The following is an 11946-nucleotide window of genomic DNA, read 5'->3' as shown; positions in this document are numbered from 1 at the left end:
AAAACCCTAATTAGTGGCCATCTAAACAAGATTTTACAAGAACCATAGCATTCAAATAGAAAAATATAAGCAATTTAATATAAGGGAATAAAAGGAATAAAATTCATCAATGCATTCAAGATCTCATTCTAGGGTTTTGAAATAAAGCTCTACTACAAAGAAAACCACTCCATAATCACACTCATATTCACAAACATAAATATTCAATGAAAATAAAAGGGTTTTGAGAAGAAAAAAAAAACTAGATTGAAGAATGTAGATGATTGTGTCTTTTCTCCTCCTTTGCTGCTCTAGCCTCTAAAACTCGCAATCCAAAGTTATCATAAAAGTTAAAATTAAGGAAAAATCGATCACCGGCCACGACCAGTGTTTCTTGGCGGCCACGGCCACTGCCTGGGACATTGCTGGCCGCGGCGGCTGGGCTCTGTTGGTGTGGCCGCGACATGGGATGTGGCTGGCCGTAGCCAGAGCTTTTTTTTTTGTTTTTTCATTTTTTTTCTTCAGCTGCAGCCACTGATGGTATTTTAGCCATAACTTCTTTGATATATGTCGAAATTGGACCATTCAAAAAGATGTGGAAAGCTGAGAAAAATATCTAAAACTTGTATTTCTTGAGTTATTTCCAAAAGAGTATTGGAAAATTGTCAAAATCAAGTGTGAAGTTTCAGATTTGTAATTTCGAGTTTAATCATTGCTTGTAAAACATCCCAACTTCATTCTTTTTCATCCAAATGTCTTGAAAATCCTAAAAACAAAAAATAAACTAATTAAACATATATAAATAAATAATCAAGTGCATAATTATAGAAGAATAATAAATTAAAAATAGACAAATTTTGTACTTATCAATCGTCAGTATATTTGATCGGATATGGGCATAGGACTCATTGAGACCCATGAGGGAGTATAAAACATAGTCTTGATGTAGGTAGTCTGGGGTTTCTTTTTTTCTCCACAAGTACATACAGTGATGGGTCGAAAGATACTGAGCTCATAAAAAAAATATTGTAAACGGGTAAAGTAAGGTGTGATATCAAGGTCATTTTGTGTTGATATTGAAGATTGATTGCTTCAATTAAAAGATCCCCATGCTATTACTTTGGTAGTATCGGTCATGGAGGTCTTGCCACATTGAAGAGGCCCTTTCTCTCTAAAGCATAGTTGTAGCAATGTGAGGAGCTACAACCTTGATGATCCAGCCCATCACCATACAGTTGCAACGAGTCCAGACATTGTAATTGGGATCATTGATTGGGGGTGTCGGTATGGTGCCAAGAATAAAGCCAAGCTTGTTCTTGGCCATAAGAGAAATCTTGATCAAGCGGACACATGAATTATAGTTTTTATTGCCTTGTAGAACTGTCGAAACAAGAACAACCTGTGGTTGGTCTGAATGGGAAAGAAAATAAGGGTTTTCAGAATCGTTTTGATCGATGCGATAGCTGGGAGGAGCTGTGTTATTTTAGTCGCCATTGGTGGTGGTGGGAAACTCGGAACAAGAGTTTCAGAAGCGGCATATGTGTTAGTGGGTCGACTGGTTATGGTTCGGCCATAGATGGAAGCAAGAACTCGAACAAGAAAAACTAAGAGAAGAGGAAAAAAATGAGAAGATATTAACCAAGAATTAGAACAAGAAAGAAAAAGAAAATATATTAATTTAGCTCTGATACTATAAAAGAGAAAAAATAGTTAAAACAAAAGGATTTCATTGAAAATAGCAAAAGCTCTTAAAAGTTACAAAAGAAAACAAAAGCTCTCAAAGAAGCTAAAAAGAAGACCACACTTGTACTACCCAAGCAAATCTTTAATATAAAAACGAAAAGTAAGTCAGAAGGAAAGGTAAAAAAAGTCATCAAAGAGTAAAACTAATAATTAATCAATTATGTTAGATACTGATATATTCTCAATAAATAAAATAAATTCAATACAAATTTTTTGAATTATTTGATGTTTGACAATTCAGTCCTTAATTATCAAACATAAAAAGCAAAATAAAAAATCCTAGATAAATAAAGAAGGAAATCTTGAATGACAGATTTTGCTTCTTCTTTTTTTCATTACTTTCATTGTATTTAGCTCATCGAAGTGTACATTAGTAGGTTAATTTAAGTACAATACGTTATAAAGAAAAAGAGGACCAAATCTGAGAAAAATGCTGATGAGAAGTATACTCATTCACACTTGTGTAACTATTATTTTATGCGCAGTGAGAGCAAACAACTCTGTCAGTTACCCAAACCAGTAGTCAAAGTCCACAATTACAGCATAGAATGCGTATCATAAATAACAGTATCGACCACAATCATTAAAGGCAACGGAGACGAAAAAAAAGTAATTGCTTTCCATTTACATTCAATTGGCCAAGAAAGAAGAGCTATATAATATATAATATATATAGCTTTATCAATCACCGTCTGTTTTTTAATGTAAATCAGTTTCAGCCGTTAATTTCTCTTGAGTAAAGTCCACATCAATACCGGTGGATTATTCTTGGTGGACCAATTTGTCCTTTATAATGCTGAAGCGACCCAGGAACTTCAAACATGTGGTTGGTCGTATATGAGTTGGCTTACCACATAGATAGAACTGGTCCAATTTAGCGAATAACCATGTGTGACCCATTGAAGAGAGACACATATTAAGAACCGGCAATTCAACTCCCTTGCAAGAAAATATTATTATATGTGTTCACTTGATATGGATCATTCATTTGAAAAAGAAAAACACATTCAATTGACTCCAATAACACCTACCCCATCAAATTGTTCTAGCAAAATCTTGACAAAGAAGTTCATTATCAAATGGTTATTAGTAGTATGGAGGTCAATGGTGACATAAACTAGGCACCCTGTCCACCGATTTTATGATATTTTTAATACCACAACTTAAAGAAAACAAAAAACATGAGATATTACAATAAACATGTCCATTGGTCTAAAATCTAGCAAGTATGTCAAAACTTAAATGAGCACTTCGTTTAATAGTTGTTGTTATAAAAAAAATTATTATCCACTCTTATATGGTCAACAAGAGGGATTTTTTTTTTTTTTTTGAAAAAAAATGATAATAATTTTTCTTGGCATGTTGTGAAGAAGGAAAAACTTTGGAATAAGAAATAATATCCGAGAAGAAAGGGAGTTGAACTTTGTCTGGCCCTCAAAAGACAGACTAAAAACAACAAAACTAGAAATGTGCTCTCTGTATAACTCCCCATATCTCCCACCACTCCACATAAACATAGGTTTTTTATTTCACACAAAACAAAGGTGTCAAATCCTAAGTCTTTAGCTTTATCAAGAATACCATACATGCATATACAAACCAATACATTCATATCCATAGCATACCACATATGACTATATGAGAAAGAGACAAGAGCTTGTTTGTGGACAAACACAAAACTTGGTACATTTTGGTGATACTCACTTGTTGCATGGTAATAAATAAAAACAAAGCACAAATTAGCATCAGAATTATATTTTGTAGGTTATATATATAAAAATATAACATACATCATACAAACAAAAACCACTCAAAAGAACAAAGGATCATGATACCGTTATACATAGAATGCTAGAGGTATGGTATGGGATGGCACGACATTGTGGTAATGTCTCACACTCTATAACATTAGAGAATAATACTACAATTAAAACTTTGAGCCTTCTTTTTTTTTTTTTTTGCTCCAATTTACTTGGCCATTGTAGTTTCTAAGTAGCAAAAGTACTATAATCAATACCATAAGAGAAAAAGAAATTTTAAGCAAAAGCAAACACTTTTACTCTTTTTTTCATTTCTACTGAAAACTTGAACCTGGAGTGTAAATGGCAAGGTCTGGCCACCCATGTCCTCCTCCCCAACAGTTGGAATCACCGTTTTGAAGGCTTAAATAGCTCTCTGAATTGCTACTGCTCTGGACCTCCATCCCCAAGCTCTGACCCGAATCAGAGTTCAGCTCAGGACCCGAATTCACACCTTCACTCATCCGCCCCATTTTCACACCCGACCCGTTGGGGTTTATCCCCTCCATGATACCTCCTCCAAACTGCCCATTCGACGTCAGCAGTGAGCTGAAGCTTCCTGGGAGGTCTAGCAGCCGACGGTCTTGATCAACAGGCGAACCGTAAACTCGGGTTGTTTCGGGCTGTGGATCCGGGTTCTGGGTCGATGAGCTTGTAAGAGAAGAGGAGGAAGTTGGTGTGGATCGCTTCGGGTTGGACGATCTCTTCGTATTCTTACGGCTCCCACCCCCAACCGGAATGTTCCTAAGAGCACCCCCTTTGGTCCAGTACCTCCGGCAGTTCTTGCAGAAGTGACGAGGCTGTGAAAGATTATAGTTATTGTAGTAGCAGAATTTGGTGTTCATGGACTCACATCTTGGACATTTCAGAGTTTCTTGTTCTGGAAAATGGGCTTTGATGGGTTCGAATGTTGCAGGGTCTTGCATCTTCGGGACCCCAAAAAAGAGAAAAGATTTTGTTCTTTTCAGAAACCCAGAAAGGAAAAGTAACAGAGATAGAAAATATTAGTTTTATAGGGTGTTTTGTAAAGTGGGTTTGTATCAGATTAAAACAATTTTGGTTGTGAAGGCTTGAATTGGGATTATATCAAACTCAGAACAGAGAAGTTTAGTCTGAGGAATGTTTTACAGGGTAAACCCAACAGCGAAGTTTTTTTGTTCTTTTTTTTTGGTTCAGTACTTTCTTTTCGTCTTTAAATATGAGAAAACTGGATTCTGAATACAAGAAAGTAAATGGGTTTTTGGATTTGAAAAAAGTTTTCCAGGGTTTTTGACAGACCCTGAGCTTTTCAGTGGGAGAAAAAGGGTAAAAGCAGAGACTTAAAAGTGAATAAAAAGGCGTAACTTTTTCTGTTCTCTCTCTTTTTCTTTTCTGTTCAGAGACGAAACCAAACACAAAACGCCACTCTGCAAAGCAAATTAACAAACTTACTAGCTATGTCATGTTCGAGTTTCATACTCAATTCGCCATAACCGCTTACCCAAAAGCAAAACCGAAAAAGACAAGACTTTTGCTCTTTTATGACTGAATTTCTAGAAAGAAAAGCTTCTTCGAAAAACTCAATTCTCCTCCTCCTCCTTCTCAACTGGGTTTCGCCTCAACTGGGATGTGAATTGGAAAGAGAATAAAAAAAAAGGAGAAAGATAATTAGGGTCTGAAAAATTGTTCGATGGAGATGAGCTATCTATCTGTGTCCGCGTGAAAGTGACGACTGGACTTCAAATATAGGGAGAAATCTCTCTCTTATGCTTATGCTTATGCTTGTGCTAGTAGTTAAGTGGGAAACTAATTGGACCGGCTTAGCTTTTAATGGCTTTTAGATATAAGAATGTCCAGTCCACTAATCATACATATTATTAGTTTTTTTATAATATCAATATATATTTTTTATTGGAAGCTCACATTATATATTAGTAAACCGTAATTCTTAGATTCTCTAGAGAATTCAAACAGTGGCTGAGCTGAGTTTGTATTTTTCCTTTTAACTATTTTATTTTAAGTATAAGTAGAGAACATCAAGTCAACTTCTATGATTAAATATGACTAGATTAACCTTAAACATTTTGTTTATTTAAGAAATCGATATGATTATTAGAAAAAGCAATTTTTACTTTTGGAAAGAAAGTATACCTTGTTAGTTAAGTTAACTACTATGCAGTTAATAGAATATTTTGTGGAAGTAATATTAACTTTGTCGCGTAGCCAAAAAGCAAGTGAAAAAACAAACAAAAAAGGAAAAAAACAAATTCAACTTTCTTTTTTTTTGAAAGAAAATTAAGAAAAAAATATCAATTCTCATTAATTAATCACTATTGCTTAATTAATTATATTTTGTTGCAATAGTAATCTATTATCTTATCTTATGACATTATGCAGTTTTTGGGTTTCAGAACGAAAAGGACATTATGCAATTAAATTAAACAATTATTAATGATGTTAAGATGTTTTTGTATTTTCCCTCCTAACTACTTTATTTTAGAGAGTAATTATTTGCATAAGCATGTCATTAATAAAAATGTCGAAAAATGACATTATAGGATTTTAAAACCACGCTATTCATCTCGAGTAAAATAATAATAGTAGTAATAATAATAATAATAAACTAGTGGTGATTTTTTGCACTAAACAATGTCTTGAAGGAAAAAGTTTGACATTTTTTTATCATTCGAAAGTTTGGTAAATGAAAGTTTTACCAAACTATCAAATCTCTCAATTAAAGTAAATTATTCGAGTTAATTTCTATAGGGTTTAGAAAAGAAATTTATAACAAACTAATTAGACATAATTGTTTGTCCATTGTTTCAACTACACAATTATTCTCTTCGCATTGAATGGATAATGGGTAAAAAAAACTGTCGTAATCTTTATAAAAAATAACATAACAAACTCAACAAAAAAAAAATCTCAAAATATCAACTATGCCAGGTCGGCTCAGGATTTGATGAAGCCTAATAAGCCAAAATTGACAATTAAGCCAAGCTGAAAGAGCCGAGTCTAAGCCGCAAATCAAGCTCGCGTGCAATCAAAGCAAAAGATATCATAATTAGGCATTATTTTGATCAGCAAATCAGAACCGTTGAAATGTTTCCACTTGACGAAATCAGAACCGCCAAGATGTCTCGTCGTATAATCGAAGGAGGAATCGTAGCGTTGGGTTCCAGTAACCCGTAGCCAGTGCGAGCTCTGACACGTGGCAGAACCCCAGATGTGCCATGACAAACACCATTGGGGCGAGAGAGAGAGCCAAATTGATCAGTTTTAGATTTTTAGAAGGAGCTTCAGGTTTATTATTTACTGAACCTGAATGAACGCAGTGAGTGGGTGGGTCCCGTTTAGACTTTGGGTTTTTTTTTTTTATTTATTCTTATTTTAATTTGACTATTTTCTATGCTGAAGAGGCAAGTCGATTAGATTTTTATTTTGTATTTTACTGTTATGGAATATATTTTGTATTCCTTACTACGCACGTTCGAAATCGCGAGTGGCAAAAGGGCCCCACCACTTGAGATTGTATTAAACGGTTGTGATTAATTATTGATGGATACAGATGTGTGCGTCTCCATTCACATATTCATTCATGATGGCCCCACTTTTTACTGTTCAGTGGATATAATCAATCCTTTCCAACCTATGAAAAAAAAAACTAATTTAAAATAGTCAAATGAGTGTAATTATAAAATAAAATGTAATTAATAAATGGTTAGACTCACATGAATTCGTTAGATAAAATGAAAATTGTCTCCTCTTTTTTAAAACTTAATAGTTACTCCTAAATGGAAGAAAAATGAGAAAGAGAATAATAACAATTTCATCATCTAATGGGATTATGATTCTAAAAATAAACTATAATTTCAATCTTTAATTGGGAATGATCATTCTAATATTTAATTCCTCTGAATCTAATATGACTGAAAATGTTAAGTATTTAGGAATGCTATGATTAATTAAAAAAATAGTACATGATTAGTGATTTGTATGCAAGGCAAGAAAATGGTATTTTCTTGTTGAGAAATAATTAATGGAAAATTCAAACACGTGCATATATGTTTTTTTTTTTATAAATTCTCAAAATAATTTGAGAGGAATTTATGATTGAGATAATATTAAATTCTTATTTACAAAATTATTTATTTTATTCTTAAAATATATGTAAAATTCAAACAAATTATTAATTTTACCCTTTTAAAATATAAACAAAACGTAAGAAAGAAATTAATTCTTATTCCCATATTTACTTTACTACGTACCAAACAATCCAAAAGATGAAATTAAGAAGGGATTTAGAAAATGTTTTCGCAGTGAATTGCATTAACCAAAAGATGAAATTCAGTAAAATAACTTTAATGAGGTTGGGAAAAATTTATTTATTTATTTTTTCTTCACTTCATTGTTAGTACATGGTTACACTTGTTGAAAAAGTTGTTATCTTTTAGAAAAATCGGCATAATCACCACTCAAGTGATGCGTGTGAGTATCTAAGTAGTATCATTTATAAAATGTTATACCACTTTATTAGTTCTGAATAATGTAAGAGTAGTACTACTAATAAGTATATATAAACCTTGGCAAACAACACTACTCCTCATTTCTTTATATTTATACTTCCACAAGTCCAACATCTGTCCCTATTAATAATCTTATAACTTTCACCATCCAACAATAGATGGAAAAAGACAAAAGAATAAAAGTGTTTAGAAGCACATGAAGAAGTTGGAAACATTGACTGATTAGGTGTGTTGCTTTAGGAAATGTGTGGGGTTGATACAATATTGTGGTGAAATTTATAAATTAAAATCTATATTGTGGATGTAATAATGAACATTCAAAATTATGATTTAGAGACAAGGACACTGATAAAAAGAGAAAGAAAACTCTCTCTTATTGCTATTATGTATGCACGGTGACATCACTATATTTGTAGTAATTAATAAAAAAGGACGAAAATTGATAAATAATGTACTTTTTTCTTGTAGATTATTACATGTTATAAGGATAGATATTTCAATGTAATTCATAGTATGTTAGGATTACCTCTAATTTTTATATTAGAAATTACCAAGTTGAATATAGTCCACCAATAGAGATACTTTAGCATGACCTTAAAAAAAAAAGTATCGAGCAGATCGCAAAGAAAGAGTCAGTAACACTACCGCAAAATGAGACATCACCGACCATGATAAAAAAAAGATAATGTATAATATGTAAATAATATACATTTTTAGACTCAGGAGGTTTGAATCCCCAACCTTGGTCATGATGACCAAAGCTTCCACCACCAAAGGGTGATGGAGGATAAATAATGTACATTTGGCTCGCTAGAAAAAGTCGACTCATACATAAGAAATGTCATTTTTATTTTCATAGAATCAAAAAAAATCTTATTCCATTTTAAAAATAATATTACTAGTTATTTTTATTTGTTGAGTGTTGATCTCAAAAATAAACAAAACAATGGTACCATTTTTATTCAGGTTAATTATTGTTTTCATTATTATTGTAATAAATTAACCAAACATGGTCTGGCCAAAGAGAAGAGTAAAGAGTAATAATGGATAGTAATCTTAGGGAGGAAGGTTATGAGAGTGAGTAATAATGGATGGAGAGGAGTGGAGTGAAGTGGAGTGGAGTAGAGGAAGAGCACGGGAGGAGGGAGGGAATGATGGGAGGGGAGCAACAAGGACCCACGCAAGAGTGGCAGCATTGGATTTTGGACGAGTGAGAGAGAATGAGGTGGGGGCCGTTTGGGGAGAAAAGAAAAAAGAAAGAAGTGGAGTGGGTGCTGGGGTGTGGTTAGAGAGAGAGAGATGGTGATTTGATAGAGAGGAGAGAGTGAGTGAGAGTGTCATCTCTGTCCAACTAGCATACGACACGGTTCAGATGGCGTGCCCTTCGGGTCCTAATTGACGGCCACGCTTTTTTCACTCTCTGTTTTGGTGGTCAGCTCACCCTCCCTTCCCTTGCATCATCACAATCACATTCTAATTTTACATGCTCATGTACTACCAACGAAACACTCCAACCCCATTCTAACTTGTAACCAACTCTCACTGTTCATTCATACTTGCATAATAGAAATTAAAATAAGAAATTCACATGAGTAACTGAAATAATCCTAAATAAGCTAACTGTGTAGTTACGAAATCATAAACAAAACTCCCGTACATAGACAATGGAAGAATCCTAATTAGTTTTGTAAAAAAAACATTGAGGCACCAACCAATCAATGTCAATCGCAACAATAAAGAAAAGAAGGTGATGAGCACTATTATTAAAATAACTAAATAATACTATATATTGCTCGACCAAACAAACGCCTTTGAAGGGAGCACGAAACATCAACCTTAGGCGCTGGACTTCACAAGCACCAAAGATTTAATCTGAGGCACCCACATGCCAATGAAAAAAGTACCAAATCTGTCGATGATGATAGAGGCTCCAAAAAAATATATACTTCTTTCACTATCATTTTTATTTTTCTGAACGTGTAAGGTATTTTAAAAAGTAGAATGTGGTGTATAGTAAGAAGTACGAGGTATTTTAGCTTTTTTGGCTCTTTGTATTTAAAAAGTAAAATGAGGTGAATAGGAGTTATATCTCATAACAAATTGGTAATGATTGGAGTAACATATGCTCTTATATATTGTTGAATGTATCTACACATCTTCTATGTGAGATATTTTCTCTAATATTCCCTCAAGATGGTGGCTATTTGCTTATCAATCTTGGATCGCTTGATCGCAAATCTTTGGCTTTTTGGCTTACTATCTCCGAATCACAAATACCTATTTTTGCTCTCTTTTTGGATTAGTTTTGGATTTTGGATTGTGTGTACTCGTTAAAGTTTCATTTGGCTCATGATATCATGTTAGAATATGAAAAGTGATTTCAAAAATAGAATGAAACTTATGGTAAAAAATATGAGCTTTCATCTAAAAAATAATTAATGACGAGTGAAGTTACATGCATTCTTATTATGTATTGTTGAATGTTATTACACTTTTCAACTGAGATATTTTCTCGAACATTCGCGATCTCTCTTCTCTACGACTATACATGTATCTATTTCAACAACCTTTTGTCACTGAAGCAACCTTTTATCTTCAATAATAGTGCAATACTTTTAACTCGGTAGTCTTGATTGGTTAGGCTTTAACTTCAGTATTTGTGTTTTGAGTTTTTTTAAAAGTACAAGTATTAGCTTATCCTCGAAATACATTTTAGATTAAAAAGTCAAAGCACATGAACATCCAATCAAAGCTTTAGAAGCCCAAAAATATTTTTTAGAAGCACAACCAATCAAGGCATATATATATATATATAAATATATATATTATTTCTTCATTAGTTTTAAGATTCAAATTTATATGCATCTCTAGTACAATTTTTATTTTGTTTTATATTTTATTCTGCATTTGCTCAAATATATTTTTTCTTACTTACATTGGTTCGTTCAACGTAGCTTTTGAAAATAGAAAAATTACACACAGTATTATAATTTTTTTTTAAAATTGAAAAATATGAAATTTTACAAATATTATAAAAATACGCCTAACAATTTTTAAAAGCCTATTATAATTTTTTATTTAGTCTGTAAATATTGTTTATAAAATTGTAACATATAGTTACATACTTGTTAACTATAATTACAAATTTGTAAACTTTAATTACAAAAAAATCTTCTGTATTAACGATTATGTTCATCTGTATTTTTGTAATTTTTTCTAAATTCCGTATTTTTAGTATTTGTTTTTTAAATCTTTAGTATTTTTGTGAATTTCTTTTTGAATAAATGTATTATTAAAAATGAGTTATGAGAACAAAATTATATGAGTTCTAAAGAACATTGGTTTAGAATTTGAAATTTTTTAGTGGTTAAGTGAATGATGAAAAACTAGAAAATAAATCATATTGTACACAATGATGCTCCAAAATCAAATAGTTGGGAAATTTAGAAATGTTGAATATGAAATTTGAAAAGCTTGATAAAACTGTAGTATCCTTGAAAATTTATGTTGAAAAGACATTATAGAATGAAAATGCTGCTTTGAAATAATAGGGAAATAAGAAAAAGAATAAATAATTAAAAATGAAAAGTCATTAAAGGGAAATAAAAAAATTGATGGAAATAATTTAATATTCAATCCCTGTAATAAATTTTTATTTTTCTTAACATTTTTTTTTAATTTTTAAAAATATAACTTTCAATAAAAACAAAATAAATGTTAAAAGTGAAATTTTAGGATTAAATAGTAACATCAAATACCATATATTTAACGATAACACAACTTAAGTTAAAGTTAACAAAATAAACTGTTAAAACTAAAAAATTTCGTTATCTACATACTTTTAATATAAATATATATATATTTATTAGACTATCGTGTCATCTGGTTTCCTTTTTATTCGGAATATCCACTTTGAGCAA

At 32.0% G+C, this 11946-nt stretch overlaps 1 protein-coding gene across 1 annotated transcript; it reads right to left on the bottom strand.

Annotated features, from left to right (window-relative positions):
• Positions 1-3461: 3461 nt before the first annotated feature.
• On the bottom strand, positions 3462-5312 carry LOC133794447 (dof zinc finger protein DOF3.1-like). Its single transcript, XM_062231672.1, has one exon. It carries the CDS (start codon positions 4445-4447, stop codon positions 3797-3799), a length of 651 nt encoding a protein of 216 aa, XP_062087656.1. The 5' UTR covers positions 4448-5312; the 3' UTR covers positions 3462-3796.
• Between the last annotated feature and the right edge of the window lie 6634 nt (positions 5313-11946).

Source organism: Humulus lupulus, chromosome 8, assembly GCF_963169125.1.
Source record: "Humulus lupulus chromosome 8, drHumLupu1.1, whole genome shotgun sequence".
Classification (NCBI taxonomy): domain Eukaryota; kingdom Viridiplantae; phylum Streptophyta; class Magnoliopsida; order Rosales; family Cannabaceae; genus Humulus; species Humulus lupulus.
This window is presented reverse-complemented; position numbering and strand designations above follow the sequence as displayed.

What these genes read in the sequence shown, in the direction of transcription:
- LOC133794447 (XM_062231672.1), bottom strand. Translation starts at nt 4,447, where the DNA reads ATGCAAGACCCTGCAACATTCGAACCCATCAAAGCCCATTTTCCAGAA.